Source organism: Poecilia reticulata, chromosome 3, assembly GCF_904066995.2.
Source record: "Poecilia reticulata chromosome 3, P_reticulata-male-v2, whole genome shotgun sequence".
NCBI lineage: Eukaryota > Metazoa > Chordata > Actinopteri > Cyprinodontiformes > Poeciliidae > Poecilia > Poecilia reticulata.
In genome coordinates this window covers 23,676,718-23,690,818 of record NC_088832.1, presented here as the reverse complement: position 1 = coordinate 23,690,818, position 14,101 = coordinate 23,676,718, and the positions used below count along the sequence as shown (strand labels likewise).

General features: G+C 38.5%; 2 protein-coding genes across 3 annotated transcripts; both read left to right on the top strand.

Moving 5' to 3' along the window:
- Positions 1-3,519: 3,519 nt before the first annotated feature.
- LOC103462793 (putative trypsin-6) lies at positions 3,520-5,878 on the top strand. Its single transcript, XM_008405787.2, has 6 exons — positions 3,520-3,630; positions 3,862-4,048; positions 4,131-4,322; positions 4,643-4,704; positions 4,799-4,926; positions 5,016-5,878. Exons 1-6 carry the CDS (start codon positions 3,594-3,596, stop codon positions 5,163-5,165), a joined length of 756 nt encoding a protein of 251 aa, XP_008404009.2. The 5' UTR covers positions 3,520-3,593; the 3' UTR covers positions 5,166-5,878.
- Positions 5,879-11,224: 5,346 nt separating this feature from the next.
- LOC103462792 (anionic trypsin-like) lies at positions 11,225-13,048 on the top strand. 2 transcript variants are annotated; one of them, XM_081604856.1, is made up of 6 exons: positions 11,225-11,329; positions 11,556-11,742; positions 11,825-12,010; positions 12,327-12,388; positions 12,511-12,614; positions 12,706-13,048. In XM_081604856.1, exons 1-6 carry the CDS (start codon positions 11,293-11,295, stop codon positions 12,853-12,855), a joined length of 726 nt encoding a protein of 241 aa, XP_081460982.1. In that variant the 5' UTR covers positions 11,225-11,292; the 3' UTR covers positions 12,856-13,048. The 2 variants fall into 2 exon arrangements, with proteins under 2 accessions (XP_081460982.1, XP_008404008.2); XM_008405786.3 differs by having other exon boundaries at positions 11,232-11,329; positions 12,490-12,614.
- The last annotated feature ends 1,053 nt before the right edge of the window (positions 13,049-14,101 follow it).

Here is a 14,101-nt window from a genome sequence, read left to right as displayed (position 1 = left end):
GGTCAGGAGAGATGGTACAGCAGACCACTCTCCACGGCGTCTCCAGACTCTGTCACGTCTGTCACATGTGCTCAGTGTGAACCTGCTTTCATCTGTGAAGAGCACAAGGCGCCAGTGGCGAATTTGCCAATCCTGGTGTTCTCTAGCAAATGCCAAGCGTCCTGCACGGTGTTGGGCTGTGAGCACAACTCCCATCTGTGGACGTTGGGATGCTAAAGATGTTCATGGCACTCCATGCCATGAACATCATGGCATGGAGTGCATCCCAGGTTTCCATGTCTGGCATATAACCATTAATTTTAGTTTTTAAACTGGTTATATTGGTCCTGTGTCCAGTCAGAGGGATAATCAGTAGCCCAGCATCATGACCTGTTAGTTCTGAAGATCCTGCAGCTTCCACTTCTCTTCCTAACATGGCGCCTCCTCACCCTGACTCTCATACTGACAGGAGGAACCACAGAGCTCTGTTAGGTTAAAGCTCATCTTCTGAAGTTGGGATATTTTTCCTCTAAGAGGTTCCAGAGGAATCACCTCAAACCTGATGTTGGACTGGACAGGTTATCATTTTGAAGAAAGTCTCATCAACACCAATATTTCCACTAAATAAGAAGCAAAAAAAATTGTTTGATAAAGAAAAAGCCTCAGACTCTGAGCCTGACAGCACCAAACAATTTTTTTATATTCTACAATTTATTTAATTTCACACAATTATCGTGTTACAAGCCATTTGTTTGTTAAATACTTAATGAAACATATTTACCGTGTTTGATGTTTGTTGTAAATGACTTATACTCACAAATAACGAGGTAATTAGTCCAAGTTTGTCGTTTATTGAATGTTCAGAAACCACAGGGCTGTGATGCGCCAAGACAAAGGTAAAACAACCCGAACAGGTGATCAACTCTAAACCACTTGCGCCTTTTTACTCTCCGTATCTCTGCCATTTAAGCACACCCATTGTCATGGCAACAGGCTGGGCTCCACAAGCCGACCAGAGATTATGTTAAAAACACAACATTCAGTCCGTTACAATATTAAGTTTGCAGGCTTGATGTTTATTTTTGCGATTATTAATAAGCCTCCCCTGAACACAGCAGTGGTTGATTAGTTAATTTTAAACTCCTGATCTGCTAGTTATTTTGGTAATGGAACCGAAACACACAAAATTGCGGAACACCTTGTTGAAACAATAATCATTGAGATTATTATTGTTTTTGGGTCATTAATGTGGACACGTTTTGTTGATTTTTTTTATTGTTGTTCTTTAATAAAGTTACGAATGTTTTGATAAGGAGTTAGAGGAGGACATGCTGGTCTAAGCATCCTTGTGGCGTTAAGTTTGTCACATAAATGCTGAGATCGACTCAAAACCTTCCGCAATCGACGTGTCGCACCGCTGCTATGGTAAAGCACAAACAGTTCAGAAAAAATATGAAATGGGAGGGAAAACAGTTATTTATTAACTGATTAAGTCATGTTTTAGATTGTTCTTGAAAAACTAATCAGTAACGGCTGATTAGTGGGCACACTGATTTTTTACAGCAAACAGCCACTCCCCTCTCTTGCAGGTACTGCGTACCCCGGCTAAATCTTTTAGGGGTACGCAGTGCCCTGCCGTACCCCCTTACTTTCACCCCTGCTTTTTCATCTGTTGGTCATATTGGATTTAACTAAATTTTCTTGCACTTGCAATGAATGGCCAGTAGATGGCAGTGTATTGTGTGATGCACTAATGACCACGTTAGTGGTCTGTGTGCAAAATAAAAACCCATATAAACACAAAAAACTGGCTTTGGGATAGTTGTTCACTGCCCGCTATGCATGAAATGGATTATATATATAATGCATGGTCTGAGGTGCTTACAGGATGGTGTTTGCCAGTCATGAAAGATATTTGGAGATGAGCACCTGGACCCCTCTTGACCCCACTGGGGACAAATTTGTAAGATCAATGGATTGCTAGAATAGAGACTAGCATGGAGGCTAGATCTCCCACATTGTGAAAACTTTGTGGGAGACCTAGCCTCCCACACTGGAGGGAGGGTAGTATGGGAGGCTAGATCACTCCCAATGAATGTATTTTTTACAAATCCATTTATTTGTAAGAAAATGAATGGATTGCTAGAATAGAGACTGGAGGCTTTATCTCCCACACATTGAAAACCTCTGGGCTTCATTGAAGATCAAGTTTTGTATTTTGTCATTTATTATGTAATGATTGATTGGAACATGTCATGTTTATTGCAAGGCTGATAGAGAGGAATATTTGCTTTTGTTTAACATTTCAAATGTGGCATGGTTTGAGCCTTTTGCTAACAAAATTTGTCACTTTGACCCTGAGTGCTGCTGTTCAGCCTCTTGTATTCACAAATGCATCAAAGCAATCAAGAAAAACTGTGAAGCAAAGGATCATGGGTGATGAAAGAGATCTGTCTTTAATAAAAAGAATCGCCAATTATTTTAGTCTATTTTCTATTGCAAAACTAACTTGCAAATAACATGGCAGCAAAATATAGGAGCTGCTTGTTTTGAGTCAATTTCTTAATGTTAATGAAAAAGTTCTTGCTTCATTGGTTGGTTATTTAAGTTACAGGCACATGCAAAGGGGACTAGGGGTGCTTCAGCATCTGCCCCTTTTGCTCCTTGCCCCCAAATGCCCTTTTGGTCAATTTTTTGACCAAAAGGGCAGGGCTTATGACAAGCGCAAATAAGTTTGTTTTGCAATTAATTTTTTCACTTCATGAGACAAAAATGTGTGATTTTGATTTTAAAAAAGTTTTTTGAAGCAAAACGTAGTAGGCTTTTCTCATGGTGACATGCATTAACAATTACATTTTGCTTTTGTTTTTTGTTCTTTTTTCTGCAGTTCCACGTTAAAGTTTGATGCAGCTCTGCTTTCCTGAATGGACCATCTTCATCTCCACTGCAACTGTAGCTAACGGGCAGCTCATTTTTATAGATTACAGTACACTAAAAAGGTTGCATTGTGCCCTTGTTTATATTTTTAATACTATAATTCTGTAAAGACAAAATATGTCTGGTGTTCTAGCTCTGACTTGCATATCTTGCTAAGTTGTGGGTTTGAATATTGCAATACTTTCCTATAACAAAACAGACCTGCAGAAAGAAATTACCAATAAAATATCTTACATATGCATAGTTGTACGCTCAATATAGAGATTTTCCTAAGCTTTGATTGTCTATCTCACAATGTTGTAATTTATCATTGTTTATTAAACACTGAAAGCTGAGAGGGTTTGTTAATATTCTGTCCAAGAATGCAGTTAGAAGTGCCCTTTTTTGAGCACCTGCCCCTTTAGCTGTCTCTGCATGGCCCTGTTAATAAGGGGAAATGTTTGGTTATTACTGAAATAAACTGTCAATGGAACAAGAACTTTTTTCAAGTTTCTGTAGAACAATGAGATGTTAAAGTTCCTCTGTATGCAGATGACATTTCAGATCAGTGTCTGTCCTGTGATTGGACAAATCAGTGTCTGTCCTGTGATTGGTAGCTTTCTTTCCTGCAGGAAGTTGTGAACAGAGTTTAAAAGCTGCTGCAGGACTGCAGACATTCACAGGAAGCTGGACCAGCAATGGCTCTGCTGAAAGTTCTGCTGCTGCTGGGGCTGTGTGAGTTAGAAACACTGGACACACTGGGGACACTGGAGACACTTCCACTGGTTCCAGGGAGGCTGCTGCTCCCTGTGACTCTCAAACTTCCCTCTGATTCTGTTTCAGACTGAAACTTCTTTGCATATAAACTGTGATGCTTTCTAACCTTTAATCTGTTTATTCTCTTTCTGTTCCTGCAGCCATGTTTGTGCCTGATTTCTGAGTAAAGTCGTCCTTTTCCTCCTTCAGGTGTTTCAGTGAACTCAGGTGTTTCTCTGCAGAAGAGAATCATTGGAGGTCAAAACTGTGATAACGGGGAGCGTCTTTATCATGTTCGGCTGGAGAGCAGCAATGGTACTCATATGAGCCGCTGTGGAGGATCTCTGATCCACCCTAAGTGGATCCTGACTTCAACTCTCTGCTGGATGTCAGGATGGTAGGAAAGAGACATGAAGACACTTTTGTCTGCCAATGATCAGGTTTTCTGTATGTTCATTATAATCTAACCTTTTCTGCAGGACTAACGTAGCAATGTTAAAAGTTCATCCACGGACGGCTATACATTCCGTGTACAATCAGGTAATTCGACACAATCCTGTGATTTATACTCATGGCGGCCACCAGCATGGCATCATGTTACTGAAGCTTCAGACACCAGTAACAGATATCCCAGTTGTTCAGCTACCAGACTGCAGGCGTCGTCTTAAAATGTAAGTCTTTCTTTCATCAAAAACACAACTTAAGGTTTTCTGTCTCTACTCCTCCAGTCCTTCTGCCTCTGTTTCAGCACACCTGAGTCAAGTAATCAGGCCACCAGCAGAACCAGAACCCGTTTAGCTCAGGTGTGTTGGACCAGAGACAAATGTAAAGGGTGCAGGACACCGTTATTGAGGACTGGAGGTGGACACTCCTGTGTCAGTGGATAAAGTCCTTCTTGGATTTATTTTCTGTTCTTTCATTGTTCTTCATAACAATTTATTTTCTAAATTGTTATCTTGTATTTTTGGATTTTATTCTTATTGTGTTTTAGAGGTGATGTTGTTCAGCTGGCAGGAGAAGGAGGAACGACAACCGGCCCCAATAATCGGCGAAGTGAGAGAAATATTGAAGTTATGAGAATAAAATTTTGTCTCTAAAGAGAAGGTTGAGTGAAGAACATTTTTATGATTCTCATATTTCTCTACAGTGCCCCCTGGTGCTCCTATTCCAGTACATCTTCAGTGTGTTGACATGAATGTTGCTCATGTTTCCCTCGTTGTGCCGAGTCGTGGGTTTTTGTTCTATGCTGTAAAACCGAACAAGGATATATGCTATGTAAGTTTGTTTCTTGAATATCTCTCTACAGCGATTAGAAGACTTTTCTGTTTTACAACATAAATATATTGATATAAATTTTTCTACAGGGTGACTGTGGTGGAGCAGTGATGTACAACGGCAAGATTTATGGTGTGATTGCTTTTGGTGGAGAAGATGCATGTCAGAGTCCAGTTGAAATCATGGATGTGTGTCAATACAAGGACTGGATTAAGAGAACAATTAGGCATGGAAAATAAACTGTCATGAAATAAAATTCTCATCAAATTTCCTCTCACATGCAATTTTACAAAGAACAATTAATAAGTGATCTCTGTGGTAAATATATGTGTTATTCTGCACAAGCACAGAACAGAGGATTAAACAGCTGCTAGGGCATAATTTATTAAAACTGTGGAGATTTTAAGAGTCCCTCGGTGTTATCAAACTGATTTAAAAATAAGCGTTGTTGTTTAAATTTAAAATAATGACTTACTTAAACACCTTGAGGGGTGATTTCAAAATAAGGTGCAGGAAAATAAGTTTGCGTATGTAGTTCTGACACTAATCCAGTATCTTACCGTTACTGCTCTGCAAAAACACAAAATCTTACCAAATTGTTTTGGTCTAGTTCCTAGTGCAAATGTCTTAGCTCACTTGAAAAAAGACAAAATCAACAAGTAACTCTTTAGCATCAAATATAAGCTTGTTTAAAGTTAATAATTTCTTAGTATTGATTTTTAAAAAGTACTAGATCCACTGGCAGACTATTTCACTTAAAACTCAAACTTTTTTGCCAATATTAAGGAATTATTTGCTTAAAACAAACTCCTCCATCTGGCTGCAAAGTTAGTTTTGTCTAATTTCAAGTCTACTAAGATATTTAAGTTACAAACTGGACTAAAAATGGTAGAAATATAAAGTGTGTCAGTGATGTAACAACAATAAAGACATTTATCATGTCACAAGCAAAGATTTGTTTTATTTCTTTCATTGATTCATCTATTCTCCAACTATGATGCACCAAAGGACCCGACTAAAATCCCAGTATCATTACATTGAGAAATAATGAGCTTTGGTTAAATATAAAACAGGCTTTAATGCAGAAAATGATCAAATGTTTCCACGTCACCCAAATGGAGCAGATACAGAGTAACATTCACCGTCCAGCTGAGCTCCACTCAGCTCACCTTAGGGGAGACACCAAGTGAAGCAAAGATTGTAGAGCAAGCTCTGCTTTATTTTCTCCTCATTCTGCTTCCTCTCTAAGGTGTTTCTTAACTTCATCAGTTTTTCTTTATGTGTGACTGTTGTCAGTCTTAAATGTTGTGGTTATGTCAGCCTGCAGCCGTATAATGAATAGATAAAACAGAAAAGACAAAGTCCTTTTGTCCATAACAGAGTGTTCCTTATGAATTTATTGTAACATTTCTTGTTTATAAATATCAAAAGATTCATAGTTTCTTTTACAAAGTACATTTTAGTTACATTTATGTTTTTCACATTGTGGCATCAGGGCTTTTTTCTATTTTTGTATTCCTGCGTGTCTTAAACTTTGTTAGCACATTAGCTCCACTTTACACTAAACTAACTTTTAGCCTCATAAAACAGATGTTTTTTTATTAGCAGATGAATATATAATCACGTTTCTAATTAGTCAAATCACAGACTGTTACTTGCCGGTTCATCTCGTTACTCCAGGCCACTGCTCCTCATCCCTTCACCCTGGTTTCCTCTTGGTCTCTTCATGTCTCTGGTTTGGGTTTATATTTGTTCCTTGCTCTTTGTTTTTATTTAAATTAGATTTTTAATTAAATCTACAACAGAACTTTTTCATCTCCTGCCTGCTGCATTTGGGCACAAACCACACACATCAGGACCAGGGCTGGCAAAGCAAACTAAGCAGCCACTTAGGGCCCCAAGGCCACTAGGGGGCCCTCTCAATGGAGCTTATTTTTTTAGTAATAATTTCTATGTCATAATATCAAAAACACACAATTTCACCATCCATCCATTTTCTGCCGCTTCATCCAGGGTCGGGTCACAGGGGCAGCAGCTTCAGAAGGGAGGCCCAGACTTCCCTCTCTCCAGCCACTTCTTCCAGCTCCTCCAGGGGAATCCCAAGGTATTCCCAGGCCAGCTGAGAGATATAGTGCCTCCTGTGTGTCCTGGGTCTTCCCCCGGGCCTCCTGCTGGTGGGAAATGCCTGGAACACCTCACCAGGGAGGTGTCCAGGAGGCATTATAACCGGAGGCCCGAGCCACCTCAACTGGCTACTCTCGACATGGAGGAGCAGCGGCTCTACTTGGAGTCTATCCTGGATGACCAAGCTTCTCACCATCTCTAAGGGAGAGCCCAGACACCCTGGGGAGGAAACCCATTTTGGCCACTTGTATTTGTGATTAATCAATTTCATTATTAAGTTATTTGTTTTTACAATAATATGTATTTGATAGTGTATGTAGAAATTATAACTTTATTGGCAAAAAGAAAAAAATATTGCTCTTGTGGGCCCCTGGTGGCCGCAGTAGTTACCGCTAGTATCATGAGCTGCTCTACAATGAGCAGAGTATCAAAGGTCCAAAGCTCCGGTCAGAAGTTAAGTAACCAAAACAATGTCTCAAAAAGGATTTATACTTCAGGAAGGGATAAAATCCAAGAGTCAGTAATTGTTCTAAGATAAAGTCACCAATCAGATTCCACCTGGGCTCCAGGTGAAGGCGATACACCTGCAGCATGCTCACTTGCCGATCCCCAGCTGACTGCGACGCTTCAGCACTGCTCCCCTCTTCGGCGTACCATGTCTCTTTTCAGACCGATCCAGCTGAAAGAAAGAAGCAGGAAGACGCTAGCATCCCCACACCAATACTTCGTCGAGAGATATATTCCCTGCTGATACTCTCTGATCGAGACGGAGCACTACTAACAGGCGCAGGCAGAGGTTCCCCTCTGCCCTGATCCTCTGTGCTGGGCCGTCAGTTCACCTCCTGGTGCTCTGTGCCTGGCGTGCGGATTCCGTCCACCCCTCGCTCGACATCGTATCCGTCTCTGTCACTTACAGGATCAGTCTTCACCTCTCTCCTTCCATCCCGGCTCCTTTTATTTTGGCTTCAATCAGCCTCCGCTGACACCTGAGCTCACTGATTGCATTCAGCAAGACGGCCACATCCAGCCCAGTGCGTTTGGATTATTAAAGGGGACAAACAAAATCCAAAACAATTCAAACATGCAAAGCCCAACAAAAAAATTTAAATAAAAAGAAAAACACAGTCATATTTTTCCCTGTGCAACACTAGGGTCTTTGTTTGTGTGAAACTGAGTTTAAACCTCAAATTAGTTGATTCTCCTGCTTGGCTCTGTATATTTCTGAGGTATTTTGGCTTCAAAACGCCGTATTTGATAACGTTTGAAAACAATAATTAAAACTTCTCAATGTTTGAGATTATAATATGTTTTTACGTCAGGCTACATAGCTGCTAGATATGTTGTTTGCTGCTGAGAATAATTATTTTGTAGCTAAAACAAAGATTATTTTACATTAACTTATGAAAAACTTTTGTTAAAATCATTTAAAAAGGCACAGAATGAGTCCAGTACCAGTACCGGTCCACATTCTCAGGGGAGAACGACTCACCTGGTACAAATAAATTTTTAGCTATTGGACTAACGCTTAAGAGAAATTTATTTAATCAAAGAATGTCTTGAATATGTGTGTAGGGCTGCACCGATTGCAGTTTTCTGGCCTATCCCTGGTTACCAATCTTTAAAAAGCCTGACATGCTGATTTAGATTTTTGTTGATATGATTTTTTTTGTCTGAAATGTCGCTAAATATACCACGAAAGCCACTGAGTTGGTAATAGCGGGGTGAATATTGTTAACTTTAAATGTTCAGACCTGACCTGGTTAGCCTGTCAGTCAAACCTCTCCTTGCAGAGCAGAGGACAGAGACTAATTTTAAACTTTTGCTGACGAAGATGAGATTAGAGGATAAGATGGGCTTCACATGTAAATATAAGCAGATCACAATCCCCCAAAATTAAGGAAATCGGCGCCCAGAAATAAACTGGTTGATAAATCAGTTGGCCAATAAATGTATCCTATCCTGCTTGTTGTGAGACAATTCCTTAATGTTAATGAAAAAGTTGTTGTTTCATTGATTGGTTATTTAAGTTACAGGCACGTGCAAAGGGGGACTAGGGGTGCTTCAGCACCCCTTTTGCTCCTTGCCCCCAAGTGCCCTTTTGGTCAATTTTTTATTTTTATTTTTTGGGGGTATTATTATTTTCTAAGCCCTCTTCTGACACATAATAGCATGTACTAAAATTATTTAGTTTTCTTTGTTGGTATTTTTTGTACAACATAATAAGCCCTCCGGTCACCTTGTTACCTTTGACCTTTTGCCCGTGACGTATGACGCAGTTGCCTCTCGCACAGTGAGGTAAGGTGGCTAAACTGGAGCTCAATGTAGCGAACGTTCCAGATTACAGAACAGTTTTTGGTGAAGTAAAAAAAAAGTTTTTGGTGAATAAAGTGAAGTACTTGTCATATGACAGAAAACGTTGGTATTGTTTCTGCTTCAGTACGGAGTCGCGGTTTAAGCAGAGAGGTAATGAAATACAACACACACTGACAGGCCTCTGCGTCTGCCTTTCTTTGAAGACCTACTGAGCGGGAGGAGACAGCCAGGTGAGGAAAAACTGTTCTTATCTATCGATTCAGTGTATTTATCATACAGACATTAGACTGTTGTTGTTGTGCTATTAGCTAGCTGCTAGCTAACGACTTTGCTAGCAATGCAAGATAACTGAAAAGCTTCTTCTCTGTATCGTTAATGATTGCAGTCATTCTGCAGTATCGCTTAATAGGGGGCACATTGCCCATCCAAAACCGATCATCTCCATAGTGGATATGTCTTCTAATTTCCTTTGCTGCAAAATGTACATTGCATTTATTCTAGCATTAGGTAAATGTATCTTGAAGGAGAATAGCACTTAAATAAAAGTCCAACAAGGATATTCATTTAGAATTAAAAATAACTCACCATGTATGTAATAAAAGCGTGTCATGAATGAAGGGGAAAAAAACTCAATCATGACTTTAAGTTTAGGGTCTGGTTAGCAGAGTATGAAGTTAAATTCCCACTCCCTTTAAAAAAAAAAACTAACCTCAGTGAAGTAAAATAAAATTGTAATCAAAACTTTTGGAATGGTAATGATTTCTTTTTTAAAAACAAAAGGTTTTGTTTAAAAAACTTAAAAAAATGTAATAATTCATTTTGTCTCATGAACTTAAAGTTATTTGCCAAACATAAACTTTCATTTGCACACATCAGAAATCTTTTTGAGATTTTAGGCCCTGCCCACGATGTCATATGAGAATCACAAGCAAAACTTTTAGTCACAGACAAAAACTTAGAATAGCAAGAAAAGATTTATGACAAGCGCAAATAAGTTTCTTTTGCAATTAATATTTTCACTTCATGAGACAAAAATGTGATTTTGATGTTAAAACAGGTTTTTTAAGCAAAACTCACTAGGCATTTCTCATGGTGACATGCATTAACAATTACATTTTTGCTTTTTGTTCTTTTTTCTGCAGTTCCACGTTAAAGTTTGATGCAGCTCTGCTTTCCTGGATGGATCATCTTCATCTCCACTGCAAGTGTAGCAGACAGGCAGCTCTCTTTTATAGATTACAGTACACTAAACGGTTGGATTGTGCCCTTGTTTATATTTTTAATACTATAATTCTGTAAAGACAAAATATCTCTGGTGGTCTAGCTCAGACATACATATCGTGCTAAGTTGTGGGTTTCTATAATGCAATAGTTTCCTATACCAAAACAGACCTGCAGAAAGAAATTCCTAATAAAATATCTTACATATGAATAGTTGTACACTCTATCTAGAGATTTTCCTTAGCTTTGATTGTCTATCTCACAATGTTGTAAGCTATCAATGTTTATTATACTCCGAAAGCTGGCAGCAGAGTGGCGTTTTTAATATTCTGTCCTAGAATGCGGTTAGATGTGCCCTTTTTTGAGCACCTGCCCCTTTAGTGGTCTCTGCATGGCCCTGTTAATAAGGGGAAATGATTGGTTATTACGGAAATAAACTGTCAATGGAACAAGAACTTTTTTCAAGTTTCTTTAGAACAATGAGATGTTAAAGTTCCTCTGTATGCAGATGACATTTCAGATCAGTGTCTGTCCTGTGATTGGACAGATCAGTGTCTGTCCTGTGATTGGACAGATCAGTGTCTGTCCTGTGATTGGACAGATCAGTGTCTGTCCTGTGATTGGTGGCTTTCTTTCCCGCAGGAAGTTGTGAACAGAGTTTAAAAGCTGCTGCAGGACTGCAGACATTCACAGGAAGCTGGACCAGCAATGGGTCTGCTGAAGGTTCTGCTACTGCTGGGGCTGGGTGAGTCGGAAACACTGGACACACTGGGGACACTTGTGACACTTCCACTGGTTCCAGGGAGGCTGCTGCTCTCTGTGACTCTCAAACTTCCCTCTGATTCTGTTTCAGACTGAAACTTCTTTGCATATAAACTGTGATGCTTTTTAATCTTTATTTATCCTCTTTCTGTTCCTGCAGCCATGTTTGCATCTGATTTCTGAGTAAAGTCCTTCTGTTTCTTCTTCAGGTGTTTCAGTAAACTCAGATGTTTCTCTGCAGAAGAGAATCATTGGAGGTCGAAACTGTGATGAGAGCGAGCGTCTTTATCATGTTCGGCTGGAGAGCAGCAATGGTACTCATATGAGCCGCTGTGGAGGATCTCTGATCCACCCTCAGTGGATCCTGACTGCAGCTCCCTGCTGGAAGCCAGGATGGTAGGAAAAAGACATGAAGACAGTTTTATCTCCAGATGATCAGGTTTTCTGTCTTTTCATTATAATCTAAACTTTTCTGCAGGACTAACGTAGCAATGTTAAAAGTTCATCCACGGACGGTTATACATTACAATCAGGTAATCCGACACAATCCTGTGATCTATATCCGCGGCAACCGGCGTCATGACATCATGTTACTGAAGCTTCATACACCAGTAACAGATGTCCCAGTTGCTCAGCTACCAAACTGCAGGCGTCGTCTTAAAGTGTAAGTCTTTCTCTGATCATAACATGACTTCAGGTTTTCTGTCTCCACTCCTCCAGTCCTGCTGCCTCTGCTTCAGCACACTTGAATCAGGTAATCAGGCCACCAGCAGAACCAGAACCCATTTAGCTCAGGTGTGTTGGACCAGAGACACATGTAAAGGATGCACCACACCGTCACTGAGGACTGGAAGTGGACGCTCCTATGTCAGTGGATGAAGTCCTTCATTGATTTATTTTCTGTTCTTTCATTGTTCTTAACAATTAATTTTCTACATTGTTATCTTGTATTTTTACATTTTAATCTTATGGTGTTTTAGAGGCGATACTGTTCAGCTGGCAGGAGAGGGAGCAACGACAACCGGCCCCAATAATCAGCGATGTGAGAGAAATATTGAAGTTATGAGAATAAAATCTTTGTTTCTGTCTCTAAAGAGAAGTTTGAGTGAAGAACATGTTTATGATTCTCATATTTCTCTACAGTGATAATTTCTGCTATTCCAGCAAATCTTCAGTGTGTCGACATGAACATTGTTGCTGCTTCCCTCTATGTGCTGCCATATGGGCATATATTCCGTGTCGAAGCACCGAACAAGGATATATGCTATGTAAGTTTGTTTTTTCCCAATATCGCTCAACAGTGATTAGAAGACTTTTCTGTTTTACAACATAAATATATTGATATAAATTTTTCTACAGGGCGACTCTGGTGGAGCAGCGATGTACAACGGCAATATTTATGGTGTGATTGCTCTTGGTGGAGAAGACGCATGTCAGAGTTCAGTTGAAATCTTGGATGTGTGTGAATACAAGGACTGGATTAGAAGTAAAATTTTCCGTGGACCATAAACTATCATGAAATAAAATTATCAAATATCCTCTCACATATAATTTTAAAATTGTATCTACATCAGTTTGATCCACGTTTGTAGAATTAAAATAAATTGTTTGGATTTTTCTCACCTGATCTTCACCTCCCTAATGGAGCTTTCTCTTCACCTCAGAAATGAAAAATAAATCAATAAATGCATGAAAAGAAACATTTTCTGGCTGATTGTCTTTACATTCATGGTTCAGTTTGTTCAGTTGATATTTTCCCTGAACTCAGTCTAAAAACATGAGTTTTAAATGACATGAAGAGGAACACCAGAAGTAATTTATTTATTCAGTTTTTGTTTTTATTTTACATCAGAAATGAACATGCACACTCCAAGAAATAAACCTGTATACTTTAGTATACTAAATTTTAACATACTTTAGTATACTTTTATCGATATACTTAAACTGTACCATTTTGGAACAACTAATTTTGTACTAAGTATACTTTAGAAGTATTTAAATTGTATTAAATTACAACTAATAGTATATTTTAGTATACTATTCATACTTTTTTGGAACAACTTCAAGTGTACTTAAAGTATACTTTTTAAATATATTTCAGAGTTTATTATATTTTGAGTGTAATAATTCTGTCTCAGAATTATATTAAAAATATATATTTAATATATTTTAAATATACTATTAATATATTAGTAATGTATTTAAATTACACTTAATTTTTATTTTTTATTTCCTGCTATTGATAATAAACTACAATTTTAATTACTCGTGAAAGTCTTTATTCCTACGTACCCATTTTGTAAATGACATGCATAACTACACTACAGTACTTACATTGTTTTAGGCTAAAATTACATGGAAAGATTAATTACAAAACATGCTCAAGGTAATTCAAATATTTTGTTTTATTACCAACATTTTTAAATTGTCCAATTTTACTCATCTTTATGAACTTTACATAAATTATCAGTTTACACATCAAAAGTGAACACATGAACATGAAAATTTAAGTGTGACAATAAAACATGAACGTGAGGATCAACAACAGAACATTCCCATTCACTGCACCTTACAGAATCCTACAAAAAAGAATAGAGCAATTAAGCAGAGAAAGCATTTGTATTTAAAGAGAACAGAAAAATGGTAAATAAAAAATCATACAATTTTAAGATGTGGACTCGCCATGTATGTGACATAAGAACTGATGATGATTAGGACCAGATGCCTAATCACCCCAGTTTATGTTTATGTTAGA

Coding starts and splice junctions, on each gene's coding strand:
- LOC103462793 (XM_008405787.2), top strand. CDS start 3,594: ATGGCTCTGCTGAAAGTTCTGCTGCTGCTGGGGCTGT. Junction 3,631..3,861: donor TCTGCTGCTGCTGGGGCTGT/GTGAGTTAGAAA, acceptor TTCCTCCTTCAG/GTGTTTCAGTGAACTCAGGT. Junction 4,049..4,130: donor CTCTGCTGGATGTCAGGATG/GTAGGAAAGAGA, acceptor CCTTTTCTGCAG/GACTAACGTAGCAATGTTAA.
- LOC103462792 (XM_008405786.3), top strand. CDS start 11,293: ATGGGTCTGCTGAAGGTTCTGCTACTGCTGGGGCTGG. Junction 12,011..12,326: donor TGCAGGCGTCGTCTTAAAGT/GTAAGTCTTTCT, acceptor ATGGTGTTTTAG/AGGCGATACTGTTCAGCTGG. Junction 12,615..12,705: donor CGAACAAGGATATATGCTAT/GTAAGTTTGTTT, acceptor ATTTTTCTACAG/GGCGACTCTGGTGGAGCAGC.